The sequence below is a fragment of the Varanus komodoensis genome, unplaced genomic scaffold (genome assembly GCF_004798865.1).
Source record: "Varanus komodoensis strain SLA01 unplaced genomic scaffold, ASM479886v1 scaffold26, whole genome shotgun sequence".
NCBI lineage: Eukaryota > Metazoa > Chordata > Lepidosauria > Squamata > Varanidae > Varanus > Varanus komodoensis.
This window is the reverse complement of record NW_025335684.1, coordinates 11,409,436-11,427,091: the sequence shown is the minus strand read 5'-3', so window position 1 is coordinate 11,427,091 and position 17,656 is coordinate 11,409,436. Positions and strand designations below refer to the sequence as shown.

The following is a 17,656-nucleotide window of genomic DNA, read 5'->3' as shown; positions in this document are numbered from 1 at the left end:
TTTCCATTTTCTTACCTATCTAGAAGCATAAGCAGAAAAAGCAGCAAAGCATGTAAAGGAGTAAATCCTTGGACTCATCGAAAGTACACGGTCAAACCTTAATTTTCAAATTAGAACACTTTATTGACGTTAAGAGTAGGGAATAAAGCAAAAGGAAGATCAGCAAGTTACATGAAAAGCAACAAAACATGTTCAAATTCTACATACCCTAACAATAGATTAGCTTGCGTGAGAATAGCACAGATACCTTTTCTAATGTTCCAGAAGAGACCAGTTTTCATGGAGAATAATTCCTGTTTTGCCACGTGGAACTAGGAGAAGGATTGATGGGTGTTGGACCAGTCAGACATTACCGTGTGAGACTGGATGTACTTCTAAGGGAAGTATAGGGACATAGCAAGTTAAGCATTTGCACAGAGCATTACCTGGTGAGACTGTTTCTTCTAACAGTCTGGGAAGGTACAAGTAAAAGATGAGAACCAGTGAATTTCTAATCTACTGTTGAGAGACAAAACTGTCAGGGTTGAATTCTTACCTACTTCAGTTTGTAAAGAGACCCAGCTACACTAAAGTGTTCTTATTGTTTGTTTGTTTACATGTGTTTCTAGGCTGCCTATAATTGCCGCGGCCTTCCTCAGTAATATCTAATGTGTTGTTCGTATTTTCTGTGTGTGACAAAGGTATGGCCCTACTTCAGCCTATAGCAGCTAGTAATTTTTAATACCTAAATAGCCATGTAATCATACTGTTACAGGCAAGAAACATCCCCCTACCCACTAGATATGTAAGCCTGTCAAGGTAGATAAAAATCAATGATTTTTTAAAAATAAAAAATCATATTTTTCTATCTAGAAGATACTATCACAGATGCTTGGTTTTATGGTTCTCAGAACTGTGAATTTGTGTCTGCAGAGATCACATGCCTCTTCTTCACAGCAAAAAATGTTGTAAAATAAACATGCAGGGTTAAGAAAGAGACCTAAATCCCATTGCTCCTTTGCACATCTCTGTACACAGAATCAATCCTTACCTCTTAAGTGTTAAATTTCAAAAACTCCAATGAATAGAAGAGGACTGTCGGGAATGGAATAGCTCTGCACAAGAAGCTAAGTGTGAGGAGGGAGGGGCAAACAGTACAAATGAAAGTGAAACCTTTTGAGCAGAATAGTCCACATGCCTTTGGGTCTCTTCGTGTATAGCCTGAGGTTTATCTTCTTATTCTTTCCCTGGGGGAGAAACCCTATAGTGGCAGCAGTCCAAAACAGAGACCCAGTTTTGGAATATTTTAATGAAGTTCCTTTACCTACGGGTAAGGCAGGCCTGTGTGCAAATCATGTAGAAAACCATGATTTAAATCTAGGCTTACTGACTCATGATTTAAATCCCAGTTTAAACCAAATCCACCCTGAAGCTTGCTGTAGTCCATTAGCAAGCATGGGTATTTATGATCTAGCAAGTTTGTAACACAAGCATGACTGGAGCTTTCCCATTGTTATGGAACAATGTGTACTTTGGGTTCTTTGATTTCACAGTGAGCCAGCTACTTTTGCAGTTCCCTGGATCATGTTCATATCCTGTAGTTCACTTGTCTAGTCGCAGAATAATTTGTGTCTAGACCTTACACAGACCTGTCTTAAAACATGGGAGAGATTTTTTAAAGAAATAACAATAATATTTCTCTGTTTCTAATAAAATATGTCATTAGTTGCCAGTATGTCCTTCCTTATAGCTCAAAATGTTTTTCCCTCCTTATGCATGGTCTGTCTTGCTTTTAAAAGCCCATGGCTGTTAGAACTGCTTGTTGGTTCTGAGAGTATATCAAGGGACTATTGCAAGATCCTTTTAGTAAGATAGAAGAAGGAGTAGTGGCGATGTGGGGATGAGCATTGCCTTACTGGTTAATTCTCTTTCCCTCTTCTCCCAAGGGTCTTTCGGTAGAAAGCTAGACAATGCTTGTATGCCATTGCCACCTCCCTGAGGAAGACCCGTGTAAATCTGCTGCATATCCTCTTTACTTGGACTGGACACAAACATTCAGGGCCTAGGGTTCAAGAGCTGAAATTGATTTTGCATGAAACTACAATGGACAAAGGGCAGGATAGCCATCTCATGTGATTTGGAGTAGGACTGCACCCTAGTTATGCTTTTGCTTGTGGCCTTGGCAGTGGGTTTATTGTCATGGTCTCTATTTAAAACTAGCATAGATGTAATGCTTGCCAATTCTTAACTATGAGGAAAGAGGCAGGCAAGGATTACATCAGCTGCCCACACCAGTTGGACTCCTACCATCAAATTGGGCCATTTATGTGGCAATTGCCCACTGGACAAAGTTGGAACAGGCAAGAATGACACCAGGTGTCTGATGCTTTTCCAGCTGAATTCTCCCTTCCCCCACAGGCCTTCTACAACCAACTGTATTGTGGGAAGGGTCCTGGTGACTTTTTGTGATTTAATACTATTTATTGTGCTGATGTTAATATATTTGAATGTTATTGATAAGCCACTTTGGAAAGATGTATGTATTAATTGGGATATAAATAAATGTAGATCATTATTATTGTTTTAAGTATTAACATCTTCAAAATTAACTATTATAGATACAACCCTGTCTGCTACTTGTGGGTCATATCATTACATATTTCCCTGTATCTGCACTAACATAAACATGACTTTGTTTTGAATGAATTTGTAATTACATTCACAGACCATTGAGAACTTTTGATATAAAGACTGAACTTATTTAACTATGGTCCCCAGCCATGCAGATGCAATGTTGAGCCATTATTAAAGGGAGAGGAAGAGGGAAATAGTATGAGTTTTATATCTGTATCAGCTCAGTATCACTGGAAGACATACTGAAAGAGAACATGAGAAGAAGATAACCCGGCCTTTTACAAAGCTGGATAATGTTGTTTAGAAGAAAATCATTAAATATGATCCAAAATGCTTAAGGTTGCTGACTTTTTAAAATACAGATATGGTTATTGTATTTGTTGCTGGCAGGCTTCATTAAAAAAATTTCTAGCTGGCCATTTTGAAGGTGAAAATGCAATCTTTGGTTGGTCCTTCCATTGGATTCTTGCCAGTAAGAATCCAATGGAAGGGCCAGCTGAAAATAATATTTCCATTCTTGCTAAGAGTACAGGCCTTAGCAACTGTGATAAACTACTCTTTATAACAAGATGTTTCTACTCATGTTTACCCGATATTGATAGGGTGAAGCCCATGGTGGTACTGGGCTTTTCTAAAAGATAGTTTCAGATATGCCAAGGTGATTTCGTCCCACTGAATTTGTTTGGGTTCTCAGTTTAACCCCCAGTACAGTTGGGTGAGAAGTGTGAAGTACCACAGACAGTGCAGCATAAGGAGTACCATCTTCTAAATGTGGTGGTTTGACTATATTGAGTATATAGCTGACAATTCTGTAGGTTAGCCAAACTGGATTACATTAGTCTGATTTACACAGTTTTGCTGGAGCTCATAGGATGAACTAGGTAACCAAAAGCAGCATAGGAATTGCTTACAAAGTGGCAAAAAATTAGCTGACGCAAGAGCAGGAATGATTTCCTCTGGCCTCAAAAACTGGCTCTGGTTGTGCCAAAGAATTTCAGGGGACCATTAAGGAAAACTGTTCCTCCTGTTGGATGGTTGACATTGAAGAGCTACTTTCAGTTCCTAATTGAAAAGATTAAAAAGCTACTAGCCTGATCAAAAAGCCTGTGGAGGAGGTGGCATTCTGGAGTGATTTAATGAGGCTAAGTGTTGCTGCACAAAGGAAGCAATTGAATTTTGCTACATTAGAAATGCTGCATGGAATGAAAAAGGAGAGAGCAGTGGCAGCCATGTGCAGCGTTTATATTTCTTTGATAGTTATTTTATGCTAGTGAGATGCCCATTAAATGGTGGGAATAGATGCTGAAGCTTAGCTACAAAGATAGGATATAACTAAGGATGCAGGTGAGTGTCTCCCAGCTTCTCGTCCTCAGTCACCCCTGATTTTACCTCATCTTGGCCCTCCTGCAGTTACCTCTGTTTAGGCATCCCTCCTTCCAGTATTGTGTATAGCCTTCCACCACCACTGGTCCTACTCCAGTTTTGCCTTCCTTGGCACGTACTCCTTCCATACCTCCTTTCTTTGGTTGCCTCCCCCCTTCCGTTCATTCTTACTCAGCTATAATCCACCCTTATGCATGCATGGAATGTGTATGGAATTTCTACTGTGGAGTAGAAATTGTAGAGCAGATTTCTTTGGGTGATGATGGTATGTCTGGTGAGGATGTATCTTTCCTTTCATGCACCCTCACTCAATTGTACTTCCTTGCTGTTGCAGTACTGAGTTTGCCCAAGTTTGGATAACAACAATCCAACAAGAAATTTTCCTACTCTAGGCCTGTGGGAATGAATGGTTTTTCCACTGTGAGCATGTGCCTTCTCTGCAGATGCCTTCTCTCTTCATGTGCAACAGTAGACCAAATTGGCTACCAGGATTTTAATTCATCAACAACAGAAAGTTTGTCAGCTACTGTTTTGGGATGCATGTAAGAATGGTTGAATTCGTGCATTGGCTGGTGATGTCACAAAACATTCAAAGGCTTCCCTCCCAGTTTGCTCTTAAATGGTTATCCTCCATGAAATCCTAGTGTCTTTACTTATTTTCTGTTTTCCAACTATCCTTTCTCTGTCCAGGTCAGCAAAACGGATTATGGGGAGAAAGTCTTTCCTGCTTATGGACACACAGAATGCTTTTACAGTCAATTTCTTAAAATGAGCATGTACTTTCAATCATGGCTGCTTTTTCACTGCCACCCCCTTTGTTTCTGATACTACTGATAACTTCTTGTTGTTTGAGGACATGATACAAAACAAATACCAAGCAGCATAAAAATGCTTCCGCAGCCTGTGGCTGCAGAGAGAAAAAAGACAAGACCACAGTACCAATTTGTCATCTTAGGTATCGCCAAATGTTACTCCTTCCACTACTGCTGGGATTTATTTTTAACTGCTTGACTCAGTGTTTGTCAGATGATTCTGACCATCAAACAGCATATTGAATGCAAAGTACAGAGAAAGCTAGGGTGGCTGAAAAGGGGAGGGAGGGAGGAGGAGCTGTCTAGAGAAGGAGGTGGGGTTTGGACACTCTCCACGTAGGCTCAGCCTTCCTTTCTCAGAGAGAGTTAAGCACTTCTAGCCATCTGAGTATACTTTCAGGTCAAGCTGGGAAGTAAAGGGTAATGGCTGCTTTCAAATGCTTTAAAGACATAATTGCACAATTATCGCTACATTGAGTGAAAGGAGCAGCGTACTGCTGGTTTGTAAATTGGTCTCTTTCCTATGCTGGATGCTGCCTTTCTAAAGGAGTCTCATCATGATCGATAGCTCCAAGAAGCAGCAACAGGGTTTCCCAGAGATTTTATCTGTTGGAGATATTGAATCATTGAAAGAAAAGGAATGTCTTGACACGAACAACCAGAAAAGTCTTAAGGAAGGTCAGTTTTATGGTTTGGGACACATATGGGATGGCAAATGTACAGCATTGGGTCTTCTTTAAATATGCTGAGCTAGAATTGTAGTACTTTATGTGGATTGAATGTTAAGAAGTTAATCTGTGCAAAAGCAGTCTTGAATGTTAAAAAAGGGGTGGGTATATTGCTGTTCGCCCGTGCTTGTGCTTGAAGATTAATTAATTGTCCAGTGATACTTTGAAAGGAAATGCTCTGTACATGTTCACTCCAGTTCACAGAACATGCTGTGATACGTACTCCTGAAGGGTTTCCCCAGTTGAGGCCAAACAGGGAGAAGAGAATTAGAAATATTTTTATAGGATCTCATTCACAGTCAGTGCTGACCTCCTCCAGCTCCTCTTGAGTAATGCAATTCTGCTTTGCCACAGTTTTATATTCAGCAGCTATGTGTTGTAAAGCTTCGGGTTTGTCTCTTCTTAAATAGCTAATAGTACAATAAGACAAAGAAAAGAAAGCTTGAACTTTCAGGGAACCTAATTAAGTCAAGAGACTATTTAGCATTCAACCTACTAACAAATATTAAAGCGGCATTACAGGATGTATCCAAAATATTATTCTGCCAGAAATGTATTTATTACCTGAATCAACATGTGTGTACATATTACTGTTTTGAACTAAAGAGTATTATAATGTTGTGATTTATTTTGTCCTTTTCCATCTTTTTGGTACATGATGCCTGTCCTTGCTATGTAGCATAACAGATGAAGTCTGACAATGCTTCTTTTCCACCCCACAGCCCCCACGAGCAACATCCTGCTTCCTTTTCATACATCAGCCCAGTTTTCCTTTCTGGATATACATAAGTGCTGTGCAGTATCTGGTAGCAAGCCAGAGAACACTGTTTGTTTCCTTTGATACAGAACTGGTACTTCCTTCAAACCAGAGCATGTTTTTCCTTCTGCACTAAATGAATATAAATGCAAGGAACAAAACTATGTTGGGAAACTGACAGTTCCATTGCAGTCCATGCTAGACATCAGTATCATTTAAGAAGAAAATGTTACATTTCCTCCCCTTCCTTCAGTTCCAACAATGAATGTTGATTTATGATGTTTTCAACTGTTACCTTCCTTAAAGACTATTTTTTTGAATATTTGAAAAGCAGAACAAAAGTGGCATGCCTGAAATATAAATAGCTGTAGCTGAGAGTGAAACAACAGTTCTGTTTCTTACCACAAAATATAATCACTAATAAAAATGGTGATTAAGAAAAAGAAGGCATGCACTGGAAGCTGAATATGTGAGTGCCCATAAGCCCTCTTCATGACTTCAGTCGTTTCTCTGAATTGGTTAAGCACAGGTACATCCACAGCTATTCCTGTGGTTGTGACCACTGAAAAAAATGCAACAGTGATCATAGAAATGGCTGCCTATGCTCTTATTATATAACTTGGTTCATCCCAACATTCTCCCTTTTCAGGTGCAGCGCTATGGCTGTTCACATGTAGGGATGCTGGCATAAACCAGATGTCATTGGGGTAGTTTGCACCAGGTTCATCCGATGGGCTTGCAGATGTAAATCAGGTCTTTATCAGTCCAAGGCCTGCTCTTGAACTTGAGCCTTGCATTTGTTCAGCCTTTGTCTTCCCTCAATTAGTTTAGCATAGTGTGTATTTACATCTTGTCCTCACAATGATCCTATGGGGTAGGTTGAGCTTAGAAATGGTGATTGACACAAAGTCATCCACCGAGTTCCATAACTGAGCATCTGTTGGTCCAGAATGTGGTTTCCCAACTCCCTACCACAGCCAGACCAGCAGAGCCTGTTTCTTTAGTATTATGCTTTAGGAGATGTAGAGGTTTCCTCTCTTTAGGGAACAAAGTGAGAAGCAGATACGCTTTGGGCTGCGCATATATGTGCTTTGTGTGGCATGTAGCTAAGAAACCGTCTCTCACCAATCCCATTTTTATTCATCTTTATCCATATTAAGAGCTCAGAGAAAAGTGACCTCAGTGGCTGTCTCACACCCGTGGAACTGGTCTGAGCATTCTAAATCACTGTAGGCCAACTTTTAGCAGCCATGGATATGAGATGTTCAAGCATCTCTTCTTAATCAGATTCTGTTGGATATCTTATGAATGTTGCTTTTCAGTTGTGATCAGCCGTGATTATTGAAAATGAGGCAGGCTAGAAATCTGAATGAATTGCAACACAGACTACTCTGCAGATTCAGCTGCTTACAGTTTAATGATAATTTCAATATAAATACAATAGAAAATTTCCTGTGAGCTAATAGAGGTTTATCTAGAAGCATACAGTTTAAAAAGGAAGAGCGTTATAATGGAAGAAATAGAATATGTAGGAGGTTGTATGTTCTAATATATCCCTAATATGTTTGTTTTAATATTTTTACTGCTATAGTTCAGTTAAAATTATTTCCCCATCCTCCGCCTTGTGTTGCCATTCTTCAGTTGAGGTTATTATCATTAAGCTTTCAGGCTCACATTCCTTAGATCCTTCTTAGCATTATCCAAATTGGATTTTTTAAAAAAGCAAATTATGGCTTAACTGGTTGAAAGAGATAACTTTTACCATGTAGTGGCAGTAACATGTTGAAGAGTCCAAAAAAGAAAGGAGTAAACATTGTTCTCGAATATTATGTTTACAAAGTCCATTTGAAGTTGAAGGTTTCTGATAAGTTAACACAAAATCTTATATATCTGGGTTTGACAATTCTGGGTGAAGAATATCAGAATCAGTACATTGTATCAGCCATCTGTGGCTTAGCATCTACTGAAGTAATGTAAATAGTATGTAGATCAGCTTTGGGACTCCATTTTATAATAGTAAATTGTGGCCCCCAATGTGGTGAATAAGTTAGCCACTGCTGACTTGCGATCCTTTTATCTTTTCTTCTCCTGTTTTTTTCTTGCTGAATGGAGTGGGTGGCATTTACTAATGTTAACATTCTTGCAAGTGTTATACATCCACATTACTATGAGATAAATCTTCTGGAAACAATATTTTTTAAAATGCTTTCCTAAAAATGTTCTACTTGCTTTTTTTTCTTTTTTTAACAACAATGCTAGAAAATCTCAAGGCTTATTGCCAGTTATGGTTCTGTACTACATTTTTACTGGGTGTGAAATAGTAACTATTAAGAAAGTATGATCAGCATAAAGTTACTGGGGATGTGGGTTCACTTAAAAAGTTGAAATAGAATGATAATAAAATTGTGAGTTGGCATCTTCTTGTCATCTTTCTCCTTTAAGTATTTTTGATGGAGCAGAAAAGAATTTTACAAAGAGCATTCATTAGTGCGTAAACCCATGAGGATTTTGACAAAAACCTCAGGAATGTAGAAGGTAGAATATTCTTAGTATCAGGTGTCTTAGGTTAATCCATAAAGATGTTAACTCTCAGGAGTATCTTACAGAGTTGCAAAATATATTGTTCCAAACATAATGATTTTGATTATTTATCTACCCTTTATCTATCTGTTGTTATACTGAATCCCACTTGAACCTTAGAAATTCTATAGCCACTTTAAAAAGTCAATTAGCAATATGTTTTTTCCTTATAATCTAAAGATATTTACAGTTATCCTTTTCAGTTTGTTGTAAAAATACAGTATTTGTTGCACAGAATTACAACATGCTCTGATTTTCAAAAGGAAACCACTATTATGGAAATAAATATGGAAACCTCCCAGAGAACTTTAGTCATGGTCCAGTATAGAAAGTAAAATAATAACAAAAATGGTAATACAGGAGAACTATTTTAGATAGCAAAGATTAATTGTGTTTTGTTTACAAGCAGTAAGTACTTCACTAGAATTTTGATGCATTCTTTTATTTAAAATATAATAAAAATTACAAAGCAGGCAATCACTCATATTTCTTGTACTTTTCTAGTTGTAAGCAGTATCAAAAAAAAAAAAAAACAATGTTCAGCTAAAATTACATTTCCTGAGCGGTTTCTTTCGTTGTTTTTATTTTTCCCTACTCTACTCTTTTAACTTTAGACAATAAATATTGAGCTCAGATGCGATTGTCTTCTATTCATTGTTTTTGCTAAGTATGCATATGTTATAAATGGAACTAATGTTATCCACAAAAAGTGGATTACATACCCTTTTCATTTGGGTTGAAATCTTGCCTATAATTATGAAACCAACTGGTAATAGTTGGAAGATGTTTGATTTTTCCTTCTAGCTACCCCTTGCATTTTGGCAGTTAGTAATAATAAAAGATTCCTTCTAATTTTTAGTCAATGTCTGCATCTAAATATCCTTACAAGACTGTGGCAGCTTTAATGGGTTGAAATTGACCATACTATCTTGCACCCAGCACCTTCTGATTTGGGAGCATAACCACCGAAGGTGATAGTATGTTTCCCTAGCTTCTTATATCTTCTGCAAACAGTCAGAACATTGCTAATTATATTACACATCTTAACTGGAGTAATATACCATTTTGCGATCATCTTAAAGGATAATTCTCTGATACTGTTTAAGGAGGATAGAAGGGTGTGGAGTTTTAGAGCATATTTTAAACCACATCTCTGCCTCTATTTGTGTTTCTATGTCTTTAGACCAATCAGTGGTGTTACGGTGAGACCCCAATTGTTGTAGGGGTATTGAGGTGGCTACTTTTGACTATTTCCCTGTGAGATTTTTTGAGACTGCTATTAATTTATGCAGAACTACTAGAGTCTTGAATCAAATGGCTCTAATGTAAATGTTAGTACCATCACTTCCTTCTCAGATCTGGATTAAATATCAGCTATTTAAAAATAAAATCTTTCCCCTTTTATAATTTAGCTAAATGTCACTACTTTACTTTTCCTTCCTAACATAGGAGTCTGTGTTGGCTTGGTTCATAGAAAGTTTGTCTCCAAAATCAATAATATTTGCAGTGCTGTGACTTTATACCACTTTCCCAGATTGTCAGTGTTGAGGCTTTGTTCAGGTTGGTCTGGATTGGTTAAGGTCAATTATTATACTTCATCCACACAGCCTCTTCCAGTAATTATTCCTCTGCATACAACTTTCCTATTTGCTACCATTTTTGAACTTGATTCTTCTACAAGCAGGAAAGCCCCTCACTGGTGGTTACCATCATGCTATAGAGAAATGTCTGAAATGCTCAATCTGACTTGAGAGTATGAGCTTTGAAGTGTATTTGGTGCAATCTATGCTTTTTCCCTGTTCCCCAGCAAAATAATTAAGGCACATCTGCCACTTATTTGATTTGTTTATTTGCTTGCTCAGTTATTGCATTTCTTTACCATCTTTCTGAAGCCAATCAAGGTGATTTACAACACATTCAGAAGATAAAAACTATAGTCAAATAAAAATGTAGCAGATCTTCAAAACAACTTAGGAAAAATAGCAGTTTAAAATGCCAAGTTAAAAAGATGCCTTAACCTCCTTCTTGAATGCAGACAGAATGGTGGCTCCTCACAATTCCAAAGGGAGTATGTTCCAGAGTTAGAAATTACCACAGGAAAAAAGCTCGACTGGTTTTATTAATGAGGAGGTTCATACTGAGGTGGCTTCTCAGATAACCAAATCTGAAGCTATTTAGAGCCTTGAAGGTTAAAGCCAGCAACTTGAGTTGAACCACAAAACAATTAGCAATGAGTGTAGATCTTTCAGTATTTGGGTGATGTCTTAACAGAACCACATACCAGATAGCAGCCTTTGCACGAATAGAAGCCTCCTCAGATTCTTCAAAGGGAGGCCCATGTCAAGCACATTGTAGTGATGTAGCCAAACCATGGATAACTAACTTGACTTAGGGACAGTTGCAGCTGATGCATTAGATGCAGTTGCGCAAATGCACATCTCTTGCAGTGGCTTCCTGTAACTATTAAATAACATAGAGAACAGACATGTGGGACACTGTAGACCAAAAATCCCAATGCCAGATAGTAGACCCCCAATGCAACCTTCTGGATACAACCAGGCAGGAAGAACTGGAATCACAGAAATACAGTGTCCCAAGACCCATCCTTGCCACATGGCCCAGACATATACAATGGTCATTGGTACTGAAAGTGAACAAGACATGCAGAAGCACTAGTATGACTAGTTCCTAGCCAGATCCTGGCATATGACATCCACCAAGATGACCAAAGAAGTGAATCCTGGGAGAAAACACAATCAAAATGGGATCAGATAATTACTATCATTCAAATGTGTCTGGAGTTGCAATTTCACCAATTTAATAGGTTCTTTTGGACTGATAGAAGTAATGGACTGATAGAAGTAAAAACGGAACATCATTTTTTAAAATAATTATTATGTTTACCAATTGTACTTTCATTAGTCATGACAGGTTTTTTTTTCCAATTCTTTCTTGCCACTCTTTAGTTGTTCAGTTATTTTAACATAGTTGGTGGTACAAGAGATCCTGAGTATCAAAACTAAGATTGACCCTCGAACGCCACCCAGCATTTCTCACCCATGCATTGATATTGTATTGCTATTGCATTAGTGTTTCCTCCTGACTCTCTGGGAATATTTATAAGCAGTATCTCCGGTTTGAAATTTGACACCAAACTCTATGAAATGACCTTTAAAGCATGAATAACAAGGACTAGCAGTTTGTCACAGAAAAACAAAATCATCAGTAAATAAATTTTATACTGAACCTGACCATCTTCAGGTTATGAGCTGGTGGAATTACAGTATAGAGGGAAAACATTTTGGTAAATGTTTATGATAAGGACATATGTTTTAGAGTATCTTCTCTAGAATGCATTCCTAGATCATCATGTCCTATCTAACATCCCAGTCCACATACTAAAGGAAGTTCATTTTTGTAATACCATAGTACATTACTTCAGAAAGTAGCTAGTCATCATAATAGAAAATACTATAGTTTTGACTTCTTAACTGGGTGTTCATGCACTAACAGCAGAATCTGAGGAGCAAATACATTTTGTACATTAAAAAATACGTTTCTGCTTTGAAGAGGCAAAGATACTATATTGGTAATGGTTGCTGCAGGTTTGGAAATGGGCTTCAGGATGGTCAGCAGTTGAGTGTTCTCACCCCAGGATAATGTTTTCTTCATTTCACTGATTAGGAGGGTGGAATTTTTTTGCTGAGTCTATCAAGACAGATGGACTCAGATCATAAAGGATCTGACCATGACACCCTTAGAAGCACTGCTCCATACTTTGGTCCATGTGATCTCAGTGGGGTAAACATGCTGCAACAAGTGCCAGGAGCCATTTGCTTAACTGCCAAGGTGCAGACAGTCCTTTGGTTGTTTGATCGTTGGTTCACCCTCCATCAAGCTCTACCACCTGGGATTGGACAACACAGGAAACCACAGCCAGGTGGCTGATTAGGCAAACAACACCTGGCACCTGCCATAGCTTAAACAAGCCACCATGGCTTGTTTAACCCATAATAATTATACAAGCCAAGTTACTGAGTGAACAATTAACTCTTATTTTGAGACATAAATGGATAATAGTTGTAAATGATTCTGGAACTCTTGAATGAACCTGTTTGTTAAATACTGTGAGAATTATTACTAGTGACATTCTCTTAAGCCACCGATCAATAACACCATTTCTTCTGACATTGCTCTTCCTTGAACTCAGTAGTACTATGGAAACCAAAGAACACACTGTTATCAGGATATGTTACTTTGGAAGCATGGAAGATGAGTCATACAGAGTGAAAATCAACATGTTCCTTGGCTTTTTTGCAAGCTTGGATTGCAAACAATCAAAGGCATAATCAGTTTGTGCAGTGTTGAATTTAATGGAATATAGATATTTCTAACATTTTCCTTTATTAAAAATATCCAATAATTTAGAAGAATACATTCTAAATTATTTAATAAACTATATATACCTGTATGCTGTATCTGACTATGCAGGGCTTAGTGTAGGAATCATAGTACAATTGCAGATTCTTCATTTGCATGCTTCCATTTAAAGGTTAGACTAACTGGACATTTAACTGGTAATGGAGAATGAAACAGAGCAGACTTGATTGAAAAAAACAAAACAAGGCCTACTGACTGAGCATACCAAAACAAAACTGCCTGTGTCTTCTGAGATTATCGAACTCTGATTCACATCACCCTGTGGCTTATTTGTGAATGGCATGAGGACTTTGGCAACTCCTAAGGTCATCAGAAGTGACTCTGGTGATTGTATTCCTGTACACACAGTGGGAACAACTGGTATGCATGTGTGTGGTTTTCTCTTTCCCCTTTCTCCTGTTTGTGCTGGCCCTGGAGCATTCTGTGATCTGTGAGCACAAAAGTGAGTTTGCGTATTCATAGCCTTTAAGGTGGCATCGTGCTTTCCCCTACTCTGCCTTGCCATGCTGCCTCAGAGTGCTCATTGGTCAGTGCAGCAGGAGCAGGGAAGATGTGAGATACCCTGGCTGGAGCCGTGAGGCTGGGAGAAGCCCTAACAACCACTCTGGGTGGGCATTGATAGTGAGGCAGCTTGTTACATTCCACTTGCACATCTACCTCACCTTCTGTCTCCCCACACTCACACACATGCTCTCATCTATACACACACAACCCTCTCCCGTAGATCCTTCACAGCTGTCATCTTGAAGTGTAGTTAACAACAATAATTAGAAATCAGAGGCCCCTTTCATTGCCATCCTGGGGGAAGATCAAGCATGGAACCCAAGGAACATAGTTCAGTTAATTGACTAAATGCATTCCCTGAAATACCAGATTGTATATTTATAGGTTGCATATACTCCTGCCTTGATGGGTTAAGTTGTGCTAACCTGTGCTCTCAGCTGGGATGCTTGCCTGATGCCTGTTTTCCTTTTTGGGAAATGGTGAAAAACCTTTTTTGTCCAGTGTGTTAGGATTTTGGTTTATAAATGTTTTACTGCTGAATTTTTACCAGTTTTATTTGCAGTTGTTTTTACTGTATGTACTTTATTGAACTCACCTGTTATTAACTACTCTCAGAGCCCAGTGTAGTTAATAACATGTAAGTTGAAGAGCAGGGTAATAGGCATGTGGTGAAAAGTGCAGGACTCCATCAATCTGGATTTTAGTCCCCACCCAGCCATGGAGCTAACTGGGTGACTTTGGGTCAGTCAAAGCATTCTGACTTACAGACCTGGAGAAATACCTGGACAACTGCAGGCTTTAGATCTGGGTTTCCCCCACAAATGGACTAAAAAGACTAAAAAGACAGTCTATATTAGAGAAATGTGTACATGCAGCTATACCACATTTTTAATTATGAAACAGTTGGGGTTGCACAGTCATTTTATAACTAGTCACACTGCAGCAAAGTAAATTTTAGATTGGAAACCAAGTACTCAGGATTTCTATACAAGTTTAATTCTATGAACTAGTGTTACCTAGGGCTATCTTTGTGTCTGGACAGGTGGGACAGATTTTTCTTCATGATTATGAGAGGCCTAATCCTACAGTTATGTGTTTCTTTTTTATTATTTTATACAGAATATTTATTTCCTTGCTTTCTAGTTTAAAACTGAACTACTAACACAAATAAATTTAACACACCCCCCCAAAAGAACTTAGAGATGAGCAGCACACAAATGCACATCCCACCCACTATCCTGATGGATGGATTTTTAATAGAACTGTGGAAAAAATATTCTTACTCTATTTTAGAGTTTGTCTTTTAAGAGAATGAGATTATAAAAATACTATCAAAAAACTCTCTGACTGATTGGAGGTAATCAAAAAGACCATTGTTATACTCTGTTTAACTTATTGGAAGAATATAATAGCTATTTAACAATGTGTATGTATTTTCTTTCCTTAGCTTAATTTTGATTTCATTCACTCTATATAGAGAATAGCCATTATTATATTGTTTGGGGCAAAACACTGGAGCCTGCACAAGGCTTGCTTGTATTGAATTTCTGGCAAGGGCAAATGTTTTGCTAATCCACATGACAAATAGCATTTCTCCTTGTCTCATGGCATTTGTACTTTTGGCAGCAGCTGTTTTTACAACACACTGGTTCTTCCAATAGACTTCCAAGACATGAGATATAGTCATACTTTATTGAGTCTGTACCATGTTATAAAATAATTACCAAAGATTCCTAGCTTGTTCATTGTATTCAGTAGGTAGCCTTCACAATAGCACACTAAATGTAAATGCTTGGCTCTGTGCCACAATTGAAATGCTTGACATGCTCTTAACAGAAAATATTTATTTTTAAAGATGAGTTACTGTTTAGCATTAATTTGTTTTTGTTGGCAGATTTCATTTGCTGCCCTCTTGATGGAAGGACAAGTATTCAAAAGTTAAGGCAAAGGCTCAGCTTAAATTATTTGTTGTTTCAGATAGAAGTTATAAAAACAAATGTTAAAAGAATGTTTAAAATGTTAATAAACATATAAAAGTCTTAAAAGTAATAAGGTAATTCCTTGTCCTTCTAGTCTAATAAACTACTGGATTCTACCTAGAGGTTTTAACCTTTGAGTGTAGATATAATCTTGAAGTCTTTCCTCTGTGATCCATTTCATTCAGTGACTTCATTCCAATAAAGAACTGAACACTCTGACTTTGAATGTTCTGAGATAATATCTCAAATATTCTTCACAAATTCATCAAAGTATCATTTATCTCTTCTGGTCTGTTCAGATTTCTTGTAATTGTAACAGAAAAGAAAAGTGAATAGATTTTCCTTTCTGTGTTCTGATGGAATAATAAGTGGTCAACATTAAACAACTGGTCAAAGCTTCTTGTCAGTCGTTAACTTGGGTTATTATCACCCACCTGTTCTTATCACCCATCTATTCATACTTATATTTTGTTGAATGGGTTAGCAGACATTTACTTATGGATCCAAACCTAACAGCCCTCCATGGCATACATCAGTGGTGAGAAGCAGTGCTGGGGACTTGAGTTGAGCAACCCACTCCCAAGTCTGATTTCAGTTGCATTAGTGACTCGATTAGAACCAAACTTGGGAGCACCAAGCAAGTGACTCTACTCGACTCAAGATGTCTGTTGTTTTTACAACCAAGTTGCTTTTTGGCATGAAGGAGCTGCTGGGAGGGAGTGACAAGGGGGTGGAGGAAGGAGGAGTGGGTTGCGATACAAGTAGTCCCCAGGTTACATACTGCATGGACACCATAAAACCTATATGACTATCTCTACTGAAAAGCCACAAATATTTCTATGGAACTATGCAATGCATTTGGTAATATGTCATCAATGGGAGAGTAATTTCCTAGAGATATTCATAGGTTTTTGTTTCACAGCATCAGCTTGAGTGTACCCAAACCAGTGTGTTTTGGGGCACATGTAGGCCTCAAGGACGAAGCAGAACCATGCCAAAACAGTTTCTGGAAAGGGCAGAAGCAGAGGTGCCCAGATGACTTCTCCCTACTCCTCTGTTGTTGTTTTCCAGCTTGAAATCCTGTTTTTATTCATAACTTCCTAATCTATGAGGTAACATTAAGTGCAGATGGGAGCATCAGGAAGGTTACAACTTCACCACCTCCCTTTTTCTGTTAAAGTTGACTCTTGAGACGAGACTTGAGACTTCACTAGAAAATTCCTTGCAATAACTTGGATTGATTGATTGATTATTACAAGCATTTATATACCATCCTTCCACCAAGCGCTCAGGACAGCTTACACAATATAAAATTACAACGTAAAACCTCAGTTATTTAAACAGTGTGAAACAACACATCATGAACTTAAAAAAGAGGAAAAGACTAGAAATGTGACTGTGGAGAGAGAAAAAAGAAAAAGAATATAAAATAATAATAAAACATCTTAAAACATCTAAAACCCTTGATTATTAAAATAATGGTTAAATAAAAAGGTCTTTACCTGGCACCGGAAGGAGTATAATGTTGGTGCCAGGCAGACCTCTGTGGGGAGCAAATTTACTTGAAAGTAAGGGCTCGCGACTTGAAGTAAAGGACTTGAACACATCGCTGGTGAGAAGGTAGAAGGATGCACAAGTATAGATAGGGTCGTTTTTTGTTACAGTGTAATTATGTTTCAGCAATGGGACAGCATAGAAACAATTAATTAATTATGCGAGGGAGATGTGAGTCAGAAAGGGTAAACTTCTTATGTTCTTCCCAGCCATGCAAAATTAGAGGTGTCTTATACCAACTTCTCCATTGTGCTACTCACTGGACTTCAAGTTACATTAGGATTCGAAGTACAAGTAAGGACATTT

General features: G+C 38.0%; 1 protein-coding gene across 7 annotated transcripts in view; it reads left to right on the top strand.

Moving 5' to 3' along the window:
* The window catches only part of MRTFB (myocardin related transcription factor B), a 118,492-nt gene that overhangs the window by 62,272 nt on the left and 38,564 nt on the right, over nt 1–17,656 (top strand). Inside the window, exon 1 of one of the 7 annotated variants that reach the window (XM_044433115.1) lies at nt 5,096–5,486. The exons of the other annotated variants lie outside the window; for them this stretch is intronic. Coding sequence (XP_044289050.1) covers nt 5,366–5,486 — 121 coding nt within the window. The 5' untranslated portion in view covers nt 5,096–5,365. Of the gene's footprint in view, nt 1–5,095; nt 5,487–17,656 lie in introns of those variants that run through there. 7 annotated transcript variants of the gene reach the window in all.